This window comes from Dunckerocampus dactyliophorus, chromosome 8, assembly GCF_027744805.1.
Source record: "Dunckerocampus dactyliophorus isolate RoL2022-P2 chromosome 8, RoL_Ddac_1.1, whole genome shotgun sequence".
NCBI lineage: Eukaryota > Metazoa > Chordata > Actinopteri > Syngnathiformes > Syngnathidae > Dunckerocampus > Dunckerocampus dactyliophorus.
The window spans coordinates 32,080,023-32,093,937 of record NC_072826.1 but is presented as its reverse complement, the minus strand read 5'-3'; the positions used below and the strand labels follow the sequence as shown (position 1 = coordinate 32,093,937).

The window sequence follows — 13,915 nt, the reverse complement described above, 5'->3', positions numbered from 1 at the left end:
CGTAACAAATAGTACTTTTCTTTCTACATACGTAACAAATAGTACTTTTCTTCCTATATACGTAACAAATAGTACTTTTCTTTCTACATACGTAACAAATAGTACTTTTCTTTCTACGTATGTAACAAACAGTACTTTTCTTTCTACGTACGTAACAAATAGTACTTTTCTTTCTACATACGTAACAAATAGTACTTTTCTTTCTATATACGTAACAAACAATACTTTTCTTTCTACAAACGTAAAAAATAGTACTTTTCTTTCTATATACGTAACAAATTCTACTTTTCTTTCTACGTACGTAACAAACAATACTTTTCTTTCTACATACGTAACAAATAGTACTTTTCTTTCTACGTATATATGTAACAAATAGTACTTTTCTTTCTACGTACGTAACAAACAGTACTTTTCTTTTTATATACGTAACCACAATACTTTTCTTTCTACATACGTAACAAATAGTACTTTTCTTTCTACATACGTAACAAACAATACTTTTCTTTCTACATACGTAACAAATAGTACTTTTCTTTCTACGTACGTAACAAACAATACTTTTCTTTCTACATACGTAACAAACAGTACTTTTCTTTCTACATACGTAACAAACAATACTTTTCTTTCTACATACGTAACAAATAGTACTTTTCTTTCTACATACGTAACAAACAATACTTTTCTTTCTACGTACGTAACAAACAATACTTTTCTTTCTACATACGTAACAAATAGTACTTTTCTTTCTACGTACATAACAAACAATACTTTTCTTTCTATATACGTAACAAATAGTACTTTTCTTTCTACGTACGTAACAAATAGTACTTTTCTTTCTACATACGTAACAAATAGTACTTTTCTTCCTATATACGTAACAAATAGTACTTTTCTTTCTACATACGTAACAAATAGTACTTTTCTTTCTATATACGTAACAAACAATACTTTTCCTTCTACATACGTAACAAATAGTACTTTTCTTTCTATATACGTAACAAATAGTACTTTTCTTTCTACGTATGTAACAAACAGTACTTTTCTTTCTACGTACGTAACAAACAATACTTTTCTTTCTACATACGTAACAAACAATACTTTTCTTTCTACATACGTAACAAATAGTACTTTTCTTTCTACTTACGTAACAAATAGTACTTTTCTTTCTACATACGTAACAAATAGTACTTTTCTTCCTATATACGTAACAAATAGTACTTTTCTTTCTACATATGTAACAAATAGTACTTTTCTTTCTATATACGTAACAAATAGTACTTTTCTTTCTACATACGTAACAAATAGTACTTTTCTTTCTATATACGTAACAAACAATACTTTTCTTTCTATATACGTAACAAATAGTACTTTTCTTTCTACGTACGTAACAAACAATACTTTTCTTTCTACATACGTAACAAATAGTACTTTTCTTTCTACATACGTAACAAACAATACTTTTCTTTCTACATACGTAACAAATAGTACTTTTCTTTCTACATACGTAACAAACAATACTTTTCTTTCTACGTACGTAACAAACAATACTTTTCTTTCTACATACGTAACAAATAGTACTTTTCTTTCTACGTACATAACAAACAATACTTTTCTTTCTATATACGTAACAAATAGTACTTTTCTTTCTATATACGTAACAAACAATACTTTTCTTTCTACATACGTAACAAATAGTACTTTTCTTTCTATATATGTAACAAATAGTACTTTTCTTTCTACGTATGTAACAAACAGTACTTTTCTTTCTACGTACGTAACAAATAGTACTTTTCTTTCTACATACGTAACAAATAGTACTTTTCTTTCTATATACGTAACAAACAATACTTTTCTTTCTACATACGTAACAAACAGTACTTTTATTACTACATACGTCACAAACAGTACTTTTCTTTCTACATCCGTAACAAACAATACTTTTCTTTCGACATGTGTAACAAAAATGTGACATCTACAAGGTGACGTTTCAGCCATGGACCCAAACTACCTTCGCAATGGACCGGTTGCTCGCAGTCAACATAATGGGCACCCTTGATCCACACTCAAAACGTGAAGTTACGTGGTGTCTTTGAACGCAACCCATCATGGCTCATAGTAATACTGTGAAAGTGTGAGTGAAATGTTGAGCTACTATTAAAGAGCGCTAGGCAGACTTTGAAATGTTCAGCTCAATTGGATCTGTTCATGCGTATATCCATCCATCCATTATTTATGCCGCTTCTCCTCATTAGGGCATGCTGGAGCCTATCCCAGCTGACTTTGGGCGCCAGGCGGGGTACACCCAGGACTGGTGTCCAGCCAATGGCAGGGCACATATAGACAACCAATCACATTCATACCTATGGACAATTTAGAGTCTCCAATGAAGGAAAAGGCTTCTTGAGACGTCATCTGTACTTCTGTGTAGAAGGTGTTGGACGTTTCGCTCCTCATCCGAAGAGCTTCGTCAGCAAACTAATAAGTGCTGGTAGCTTAGGCCTTAAATACAGTAAGAGTGGGCGGAATTGGTGTGCCAACACCCTCCTCCTATTGGTTCGTTACACTAAGCCTGGGCGGAGCAGTGGTATAATCCTATCCTGTTATTCACACCTACGATAAAAGGGAAGTGTCGCTCCCTGAATTGGGTATGAACGACTCTGATACTGGCTTGTTAGCATCTATTGTTCTGGCTCGGCCCTGCCTTCACCTCATTTGCAAGACTAAGAGCTGTGGGTTTTGGTCTCAGTAACCTGCTGAACACAGGGTCCAAATTAAACCTCAAACCACCATTCCGATTCAATGATGGGTTCTGTTGTTTGACAAAAATAGCTTCCTTAACTCCTCTTTCAAACCATCTGTTTTCTTTGGCCAAAATCTTAACCTCGCTGTCCTGAAAAGAGTGATTGGTAGCTTTCAGGTGTAGATGTACTGCTGATTGAGGACCACTAGCATTGTCCCTGCGATGTTGATAAAGCCTTTTTTGGAGCATTTGCTTAGTTTCCCCAATGTAGTGCTCTTTGCATTCCTCATCTTTACAGTGGATGGAATAGACCACATTGCTCTGTTTCTGGTTTGGAGCCTTGTCTTTAGGATGCACTAATTTTTGTCTCAGGGTATTTACTGGTTTGAAATAGGTAGGAATTTTGTGTTGCCATAAGATCCTCTGGAGTTTTTCGGAGACCCCCGCTACATAAGGGACTACCACTCCTCTCCTTTTTGCTTCTGTGGGCTTTTGGGTTGGAAAAAAAAAGAAAAAGGAGACACAACATGTCCAGAGAGCGCTCTCAACCTGTGGGTACCCACGGTGGGCTTTTAACAAATGTCAAAAGAAGAGAGTAGGGAAAGAAACCCAAAAGCCCACAGAAGCAAAAAGGAGAGGAGTGGTAGTCCCTTATGTAGCGGGGGTCTCCGAAAAACTCCAGAGGATCTTATGGCAACACAAAATTCCTACCTATTTCAAACCAGTAAATACCCTGAGACAAAAATTAGTGCATCCTAAAGACAAGGCTCCAAACCAGAAACAGAGCAATGTGGTCTATTCCATCCACTGTAAAGATGAGGAATGCAAAGAGCACTACATTGGGGAAACTAAGCAAATGCTCCAAAAAAGGCTTTATCAACATCGCAGGGACAATGCTAGTGGTCCTCAATCAGCAGTACATCTACACCTGAAAGCTACCAATCACTCTTTTCAGGACAGCGAGGTTAAGATTTTGGCCAAAGAAAACAGATGGTTTGAAAGAGGAGTTAAGGAAGCTATTTTTGTCAAACAACAGAACCCATCATTGAATCGGAATGGTGGTTTGAGGTTTAATTTGGACCCTGTGTTCAGCAGGTTACTGAGACCAAAACCCACAGCTCTTAGTCTTGCAAATGAGGTGAAGGCAGGGCCGAGCCAGAACAATAGATGCTAACAAGCCAGTATCAGAGTCGTTCATACCCAATTCAGGGAGCGACACTTCCCTTTTATCGTAGGTGTGAATAACAGGATAGGATTATACCACTGCTCCGCCCAGGCTTAGTGTAACGAACCAATAGGAGGAGGGTGTTGGCACACCAATTCCGCCCACTCTTACTGTATTTAAGGCCTAAGCTACCAGCACTTATTAGTTTGCTGACGAAGCTCTTCGGATGAGGAGCGAAACGTCCGACACCTTCTACACAGAAGTACAGATGACGTCTCAAGAAGCCTTTTCCTCGATGGACAACTCCTGTACGACTGAGAGCCTACACAGTCTCCAATGAAGCTAACATGCATGTTTTTGGAATGTGACAGGAAACCGGAGTACCCAGAAAACCCCCCCACACACGGGGAGAACATGCAAACTCCACACAGAAATGCCCAAGGGAGAATCCAACCCAGGTCTTCCCATCTCCAGACTGTGACTGTGAGGTCAACATGCTAACCACGCCGTGCGGCAGTCCGTTAATGCGTACAAATACATGTAATCCTGTTATCTTCCTCTTTATTGAATACGGTCCAAAGGGGAATCTTTCACACATAATAATCATGATTCATTCATTTCATTAAAACATTTGAATCATTTGACAGTTCTCATTTTAATTTAGAAAAAAATCTAATTGTTATTTGCTTCACTTCATTTTTGAATTGCTAAAAAAATGAGCTCACTGTTGAGTCTGAAATGTGATGCAGTGAATATGTTAGTCTGATGCTGTATTCCTGTCTGGTTCTGTGGTACCACAGTGTTACCATGTCATCATCATCATCCTCTTCTCGTCATTCGCCTTTGCTCCCCATCCCTCCTTCACCCTCTGACCGGGTGGTGAGGGCTGTGTTGGCCCCCAGCCCAAGCCCATTAGCTCCGGCCTTGCAGCCACGTGTTCATCACCAGAGATCATTACACCCGGCCAATGACACCACTCTAATGCAGCATTCATGATTGATTAATGAGCTGAGCTCAGCTCAAACGGGTGCATTTGTATGGAAGAGCAGCCTGTAATGGTCGTGTAGGGCTTCAGCTGCTATTTTTTACCCCGTCTGTGTGTGTGTGTGTGTGTGTGTGTGTGTGTGTGTCATGTACATCCTTCTCAATCTGGGCCTTGTCTCTCAGGTTGAGGAAGCTGGCTGAACGCTGTGAAACGAGCGGCTGAGAGGAGGTGATCGTGATGGCAGAGCCTCTTCCACTTCTCCTTCTCCTTCTCCTTCTCCTTGGAGGAGTTCTACCGGCGGCACGGGGCTCTAGTTACCTGTCTGGATATCGCACGAGGTCTCGCTTGCAAAGGGACCGGCAAATGCGCAACGTTCGACCAAATATCATCCTCATCCTGACAGATGATCAGGATATAGAGCTGGGTAAGTCTCATGCTTTCTATTCACCTCCCATGCACACCATTATTCTGTCCAGCAGGAGAAAGTTGGCCCGATGCAGCCTCTTGGCGCAGTGACAGCCGGCTTAGTCAAAGTCATGTGCTCCCATCGCTGGCATGAAATCCAGGCTGCCTTTGCCCACTATTGTTAAGGTGCCAAACGCCGGCCATCTCCCTACCCACTTAAGTTCTTTAGTGGCGTATTGGACTGGAGTGGCCGTATAATAGCCTTGGTGACATCCTTTGTCCTCCTCTGATGGCTGGTGAGAGGACTCTCATTGAAAAGCAGGAATTTATGGTCAAGCATCTGTTTCCCCAAACAATTAGCATCAGCTTGAAAAGCTTTTACTACAAATGGGTCACACTTAAGCAAAAAGATTTATTCCTTCTTCCCCGCACACACTGCCTTCCTTTCCCTCTCTCGCTGCAATGCCGTGTCCATGTTTCACCTTCTGGAAAGCTTGGCTCTGATTCTCACTCCCCTCCCTTCAGGCTCAATGCAGGCCATGAACAAAACCCGCCACATCATGGAGAAGGGCGGCACACATTTCTCCAACGCTTTCTCCACCACGCCGATGTGCTGCCCGTCCCGTTCCTCCATCCTGACGGGGAAGTATGTGCACAACCACCACACCTACACCAACAACGAGAACTGCTCCTCGCCGTCCTGGCAGGCCCACCACGAGCCGCACACCTTTGCCGTGCACCTGAACGGCTCCGGCTACAGGACTGGTAAAAAGGGCTTTTGACGTACGGTATGTGTCCTCTGCTATGAAATCACATGATGTGGTCTGTTTTTAGCTTTTTTTGGCAAGTATCTCAACGAGTACAACGGCTCCTATGTTCCCCCTGGCTGGAGGGAATGGGTGGCCCTGGTGAAGAACTCACGCTTCTACAACTACACCCTCTGTCGGAATGGAGTACGAGAGAAACACAGCAGTCACTATCCCAAGGTGCGAGTAGACCCTAGGAGGGCCCGACACAACCACAAGACTTGAAGTAACCACATCGTGTGTTGATGATGCTATCAAAATTGAGAGTGGCAAGCTGTAACGTGTGGTCAGTGTAATGTGGAGTCCTTTTGAAGGTTCATTGCCGACACACTACGCCAACACGCTGTTCTTAAACTCACACACGTTTCTCCTTCGCTGCCCCACTTCTTTATTATCCACCAATCACAGTGACAGCCAAGAGCGTTTACCAGCCCCAGAAGTCTAAACATCAACATTCCTTCCTTTTTGGATGAAACCAGCTTTTCCTGTTCTGTGTTCGGGTGTCATTTTAGACGGAAGAACTAAAGGTCCTCTTACAATGGTTTGCACTAAAACTGCATACAGTCGGCCCTCGCTACATCGCGTTTCAACGTCGCACCCTCACTCTGTCGTGCTTTTTCAAAAATGACCGTATTTTCCAGACTATAAGTCTCACCATCCAGAATTAAGAGGAAAAAAAACGTAAATAAGTCGCACTGGACGAAAAGTCACATTTCCATCCTTACATCTTCTTCCACTTATCTGAGGTGGGGTCGAGGGGGCGGCAGCCTAAGAAGGGAAGCCCAGACTTCCCTGCCCCCAGCTACTTTGTTCAGCTCCTCCTGGCGGATCTCGAAGTGTTCCCAGGCCAGCTGAGGGATATAGTCTCTCCAACGTGTCCTGGGTCGTCCCCGAGGCCTCCCCCCGGTCGGACGTGCCCTGAACACCACACGTTGTTCCAGCAGCCATTTATCAACTTGCTCCTGTAGCTGTGGCCAGCTAGCTTTTAGTCTGCGATTAGCTTTGTTTGGTTTTCTTCAGTGCAGTTTGATTATCCTCCGCTTTTTGCAAGTTTCTCATTCACTCCAAACTTCCATAGCATAGTTCACTACTTGCGGCTCATAATCTGCAGAATATGAGTTGCTTTTGGGGGGGGCTTTTGTTTTCCGTCTTTCTCAGTTGTCTTTATAAGCGCCACGCAGACGGAACCACGTGACACTCCAAACCATAGAAGAAGAAAGACTGGATGCGCCTAAGTCGGTCGTCTTCCGCTTACCAGGAGTGGAATTACTTCTGCGAGTTCTGGGGGAGTACGAGACGACAAAACCTCAAGAGAACCCAGATCCTCCCCGTCTCCTGACTGCGGCCAACATGCTAACCGCTCGGCCACCGTGCGGCCCCACAACATAATCATCAGACATCATCAAGCACTGATGTGGTCCTGATGTTTTTCATTCGTAGTCAGCCCACCTGGATGCTCCAGGTCATCAGCATACCTCCATGCACGTGTAGCATCAGTGATTGTTGTCGCTACGTGTCTTATCTCCACAGGACTACCTGACAGACGTCATCACCAACGACAGCATCAGCTACTTTCGAATGTCCAAGAGGATGTATCCTAACCGCCCCGTCATGATGGTTCTGAGCCATGTTGCACCGCACGGTCCGGAGGACTCTGCCCCCCAGTACAGCGCTGCCTTCCCCAACGCTTCTCAGCACATGTGAGAACACGAGCCATGCCATTTCGAGTGAACACGCATGTGGACTTGCACCTGAAAGGACAGAGACTGTCCTTGAACGGACACAGCAAGCCTAATTCATCCTTGCTGTTAAGCGTACATTTTGACATCCGCATCTGCTTGCCGACTCATGAGTCATCTTCACGTTCACGCTTCATTTCATTTTGCCATAATTCAATAACAAATTCAATCATCTCATCTGCGTCTTATCTTTCTCTGCTGGCAGAATGCAGTTGGCAATGAAGCCTCGTCAGAGCGTAGCTGCAGTCCACTTGGCTCACGTGTAGTCCATGCTAGTGCTGCCGTGCTGATTTGTACCATTTTGTCAGCAATGATCAAAGTGAGGCATGAATGTTGTCAAAGTAATGCATAGCTAATGATGACAGACGCATCCACCCATGGAGCACCGGACTGGTGGACTGGTGCTGCTGGCTAATAGGGGGTCTGCTGTTGGCCCTCAGAGACAAATCCAGGACCAGTAATTAGGCTGCAGTCGCTACTCTCTCCCTCTGACTTCCCATTCTTCTGATGAATCTAATCGCCCCCAGCATCATTAACTTTAGACACAGAATAGTCTGAAAATTTGGCCCCAGTGCTTTCACGCTAACTTTTAATTGCTCCTTCTCCATACATTTGCATCCCCGGGGTCATTTTTCTGTGTGTTTGTCTGCTTCTTTTTTCACTGCATATCCCCCCCCCCTTTCTGGGCTACCACATTAAGAGAGAGGCAGTGATTTCCTGTTGCCCTCTGCTGATAAAACTTCTCACCTTGGCACCTTGTTTACACTACATTAGCGAGGCCACAAGACATTAGCAGTTATTTAGAGTCTAATCGATCTCGTTTAAAGATTAAATTCATTTGTATTTTGGGTCTCCTTTGTGATTTAGCATTGTTTATTCCCAAATAAGTGATTTGTAGAGGATATTGATCACACTGTGCTCGAGCCCATTGATTGCACTGCTTTGCATTTTACGTGTTTGGCAGAGCTTCCCGTTCGCTATTGCATTAACGTCTTCCCGCCTACTTTGGGAATGAAAAGGTCAGCAGACATTGACAAAGGTCATTGCTGTGAGAACGCAGCGAAGACTTTGTGCTTGACAGTGGATCCTTTTAGGTCAAACTCAATCCAGTCTGATAGTGTTTTCAAATGTCCCCATAGAAAGCAATGAGAATGTCGCACATCGTGCTCCAAGTATAAAAATAAGTTAATAGAAGCTAATCAATTGCGTATTTGCAGTTAACAAACATACAAAGTCAAGCCGGCCGTCTTCGCACCCTCCAAACCCTTCGTCTTAGCTTGATGTGCACCTCCACATAAATCAAACGTCTCGTCAACACGGACTGTGGATCTACGATTAGCCTGCTTTTTTTCCACATCATTTCCAGTTCCTCCCTCTCGTGGAAGCGCCAAAAAGTCCGCCGTAACAAAAAAAGCAAGGGAGCAACTCGAAGAGCGTCTGAGTGGAAAAAGGTTGCACGTATGACCGCTTGTGTAACACGTTTGTTTGACGTGGATGTCGCTTTAGTCACCACTGTTTACTATGCCAGAAACGAAATAGTCAATGACTCACGCTCAGGAAAACACTGCCCCTAGCGTTTAGATGGAGAGTTGCACAGTGAGCGCTGGCCCCCGGCTAATCTCTGCAAATGCATCAAGAAAAAGCAAAACACTTGTGCAGGTAATCCATGAGACGTTTCATGCACTATACAGGAATGGAATGGATTGTGTCGTGTTATGTAGAAGTGTTTTACTGCTGTGTACTGCTGTGTACTGCTGTGTACTACTGCTGTGTACCTACACTCCAGGTGTATGTGATTATTGGAATAACAACATGCAAAACTGCACTGGACCTGCAAAACACGCTTGTGATTGACTATTTTCTCTTTAAGATTTCAAAGAAGCAAACATGAATTGTCGACAGCATGGCATTCAGGTGTGTTCCTGTTCCAGAACTCCAAGCTACAACTACGCTCCCAACCCCGACAAACACTGGATCCTCCGCTACACGGGGCCCATGAAACCCGTCCACATGCAGTTCACTAACATGCTGCAGCGCAGGAGGATGCAGACCCTGCTGTCTGTGGATGACAGCATGGAGAAGGTAGGAGGCCAAGAAACACACACAGACTCACAAGCGAGTCCTGAGAGACCTGCGCTTTTTCTAGCTGGCACTGTTTTATCTCCTGTATTACATCTACTGTACACGTGTTACATCATTCAACGTCCTTTTCTTTGAAGCCTTTCCACTCTGGATGAGTGTTCCGTGTGTTCCGTCCCCCGTAGGTGTACAACATGTTGGTGGAGACAGGTGAAGTGGACAACACCTACATCATCTACACGTCAGACCACGGCTACCACATTGGTCAGTTTGGCCTGGTCAAAGGCAAATCAATGCCTTACGACTTCGATATCCGTGTTCCCTTCTACGTGCGGGGGCCACATGTGGAGCAAGGTGCCATGTGAGTGACAGACGCATGTTAGGATTAGGGTTGGGCGTCGTCTGATTCCGGTTTTCATTCCGATTCCTCATTTCCATCCTGGTTCGTAACGATTCTCCATTCCGATTCTTTTCAGAGGCAGGGTCGTAAAAGTTTGCACGGTCCAATGAGGGCGCTAACCAAAGTTCTTGGATGAAATGTCTGAACAGCTCTGACAGTTTCTCGTATAAACAACCAGCGATTCCAGCGACTCTTCCCATGCGAGCTCCCCTCACCATTACAGAGCAGTCAGGGCACAGTGGGGGGGAACTACTGCTGTTGCTACGGAGACAAATCTCCAACGTCCAACGTGAAACAACCACAGTGAATGTAACACTTAACGTGGGGTGTGGTCAACTTCCTGGCTAAAGCTAGCATTAATGTCAGGTCGTCTTATGAAGAAGTACACAGCCTTACGATACTCGCGATGTTTGAGTTGGCCGCCGTATTTGCAGTATAAAGCATCATTCAATGTTGGCATAAGATTGGCATCATTTATTGTTCATTTATTCAGCTGCTTCTTCCTCATTGGTGTTATGCCGCCATTGTTGCCGGTCGGCGGGCTGGTCGATCACCAAATGTAGGCACGGAAATGTTAAAGATGAACGATTCCAGGAGAATGGGAATGTTGGGAAAATCCCGGTTCCCATCGATGCTCGATGCCCAACCGTAGTTAGGATGCGCTTTTGCGTCATTTTGTGTGTTCATTGTGTGCTTGCTGTGGTTTTTTTTGCCTTGCAGTAACCCACATATGGTGCTGAACATTGATTTGGCGCCAACGCTGCTGGACATGGCCGGAGTTGATATTCCTGCTGAAATGGACGGCAAGTCCATCCTTAGGCTGCTGGACACCGACAAACCAGTCAACAGGTAGACACCCGCTTCTTTTTATCTTGGCATTCACAAAGCAATTTGAAGAATGACATTTCCGTTGGATTTGAGGACCACAATCCACTGCGGCATTTGGCCTCATTATTTTCAGGGCCCTCAATCTGACAATTTGAAGAATGACATTTGAAGTGTGTGTGTGTGTGTGTGTGTGTGTGTGTGTGTGTGTGTGTGTGGTTCAGTGCAAATATCAAACACTTTATTCCTCCCTTTTAACAGGTTCCATTTAAACAGGAAAAGTAAAACTTGGAGAGATTCCTTCCTTGTGGAGAGAGGGTATGGCGTATCCAGTGACCTTTCTAGCGTGTTTTCATTGTCTCCTGCCCATCCCTGGCTTCCTGGAGGTCTGGACTATGATTCATTCCCTGTTCTTTCAGAAAGCCTCCTCACAAGAGAGCTGATGGGAAGGAAATGGCCCAGGAGGAGAACTTCCTGCCCAAATACCAGCGAGTGAGGGAGCTGTGCCAGAAGGCAGAGTACCAGACTTCCTGTCAGCAGCCAGGACAGGTATCTGACCTTCAAGTGTCTGGAGAGCAGACATGAGCTGTGACGTATGCTGTGAGGAGATAACAGTCATAGTACTCCTCTGATATTTCAGTGTTGTTACATCTTCTATTTACATTCATCTGATGACGTTTTCTTCTGATTCAGAAGTGGCAGTGTGTGGAGGAGCCCACTGGCAAGCTGAGGCTGTATAAGTGCAAGGGCGTGACGAGTCTCTATGCCCCACGGATGCGGGCTCTGATGGCCAGCGGCGGCTCCCGGCTGCTTCCTTCATCCGCAGCCCACGGCTGCAACTGCGCCAATGTGGGCATTAAAACATCAGCCCTGAAGCCAAAGAAGAGTAAGGCCATTTTGACATCACTTCTTATCTCGTCCTTGTGTGTGTGCTGCCATCTAGTGGCCTGCTCGAGTGACTACAGAGACTAGAGTATCACATGAATCTGCTTTGTGAGACGACAATATCTCGTGTTTACGTCATCATCGTCTTCTTTTCAGAGATGAAGTCTATCAAGTCTGCATCCAGGAAGCGTTGGGCCCGCTCCGTGTCATTTGAGCTCGATGGAGACTTGTACGCTGTGGACCTGGAGGAGTCCCACCATCAACCCGCGGGCTTCCAGAACAGCAGCTGGGCACGAGATAGAAGCGGAGGATTGGGGCGCGGGGAGGACGATGAAGAGTTCAGTGGCGTGGGAGTCACAGCCAGGCCCGCTACGAACATACTCACTCCACCTGCTGCTCTCAAGGTCACATACAGGTGTGTATGTGCACCTGCGCCCGTTGAGGCTTAGTGTCATGGTACTTCCCCCCCCTCCCCCCCGCTCACTTCCTGTGTTTAACATCTTCACTTACGACCTTTTTCATAAGGAAAGAATACAATGAGAAAGTGTGATACGGTCCAGTTTGTAGATGGTGATTCCGTAGCAGAAGAAGATATACAATTTCGGATAGACAAATAAAATAATGCATGAAATCAGGATAAACGATATCAGACGCTGTGATGTTCATGAATGAATAACGCATGCATGAAATCAGGATAAACGATATCAGACGCTGTGATGTTCATGAATGAATAACACATGCATGAAATCAGGATAAACGATATCAGACGCTGTGATGTTCATGAATGAATAACGCATGCATGAAATCAGGATAAACGATATCAGACACTGTGGTTCTCTGCACCTTGTAAACATCACGCTGTACGCTGGGACTGATATCCTTGGGGTGATACTAAGAGTCATTTGCCATCTTTGTTTTCTGACGTGTACAGGTGCTCCATTCTCATGAATGACACAGTGAAATGTGATGGTGGCCTTTATAAGTCCCTGCAGGCATGGAAAGACCACAAGCTGCATATTGAGCATGAGGTACGGCCATATTTCTATACAGTCATCCCTCACTCTATGGCCTTTTTTAACAATGAATGAATGAATGTATTTGTGGTTGACTATGGCCTGCCATTAGTCCTAAACATTCTAATAGGTTACATTGATGAGACATTGCCTTACATGACATTACCTTACCTTAACTAGCAGCCATGGATGAAGAGTCCAACATGACATAGTGGAAAAAAAAGTTCTCCTCCCATTCCATGTGGAAGTGGTATGTTTTTGGCTTCTTACTTTGGTCCTTCTTCCCTACTCAGTTTGAAAGCTTTTAAGTTTAGAATAAATCATTTGGGGGCTAACTAATTAGCTCGGTAGATGAAGTCCCTACAGAGATCCTGTAGAGTTGCACAATGTGCTGTAAACACAGCTGGTGGTAGTGGTGGTATGTACGTGTCAGCCTGGCTGTCTTGCATATCAACCAGGTGACAAACGTCCAAGTGGGGATGGATGATAGGCTGGCGTCCATCTTTTTGTTAACGCCATGCGATCGACCCACATTCCGTTGGAGATGATACAACAAGAAACTTTCCCAATACTACCGTGTGAGCGATTTTGTCTTATTGTTGCTGATCATGTCTCCTCCCTGAGCTACCACCTTATCGTGGTGGAGGAGTTTGCGTGACCCGATGGTCCTAGGAGCTAAGTTGGACCACATTTTCCCTTGCCCAGATGCAGGTCACCGGGACCTCCTCTGGAGCCAGACCTGGAGGAGGGACACGATGGCAAGTGTCTGGTGGCCGGGGCTACTACCCATGGGCTTGGCCGGGCACAGCCCAAAGAGATGACATAGGTCCCCCCTACAAAGAGCTCACCACTCATGGGAGGGGCCAAAGGGGT

At 44.6% G+C, this 13,915-nt stretch overlaps 1 protein-coding gene across 7 annotated transcripts in view; it reads left to right on the top strand.

Moving 5' to 3' along the window:
• Nucleotides 1-13,915, top strand: part of sulf2a (sulfatase 2a) — a 64,936-nt gene that overhangs the window by 39,216 nt on the left and 11,805 nt on the right. For 6 of the 7 annotated variants that reach the window (XM_054784039.1, XM_054784036.1, XM_054784034.1 and 3 more), the window contains 12 exons: nucleotides 5,073-5,314; nucleotides 5,821-6,060; nucleotides 6,130-6,281; nucleotides 7,632-7,801; nucleotides 9,772-9,922; nucleotides 10,105-10,280; nucleotides 11,040-11,168; nucleotides 11,406-11,462; nucleotides 11,564-11,693; nucleotides 11,838-12,030; nucleotides 12,186-12,444; nucleotides 12,961-13,057. In XM_054784039.1, coding sequence (XP_054640014.1) covers nucleotides 5,128-5,314; nucleotides 5,821-6,060; nucleotides 6,130-6,281; nucleotides 7,632-7,801; nucleotides 9,772-9,922; nucleotides 10,105-10,280; nucleotides 11,040-11,168; nucleotides 11,406-11,462; nucleotides 11,564-11,693; nucleotides 11,838-12,030; nucleotides 12,186-12,444; nucleotides 12,961-13,057 — 1,941 coding nt within the window. In that variant the 5' untranslated portion in view covers nucleotides 5,073-5,127. The remainder of the gene's footprint in view (nucleotides 1-5,072; nucleotides 5,315-5,820; nucleotides 6,061-6,129; nucleotides 6,282-7,631; nucleotides 7,802-9,771; nucleotides 9,923-10,104; nucleotides 10,281-11,039; nucleotides 11,169-11,405; nucleotides 11,463-11,563; nucleotides 11,694-11,837; nucleotides 12,031-12,185; nucleotides 12,445-12,960; nucleotides 13,058-13,915) is intronic. The other variant, XM_054784037.1, reaches the window with a different exon arrangement.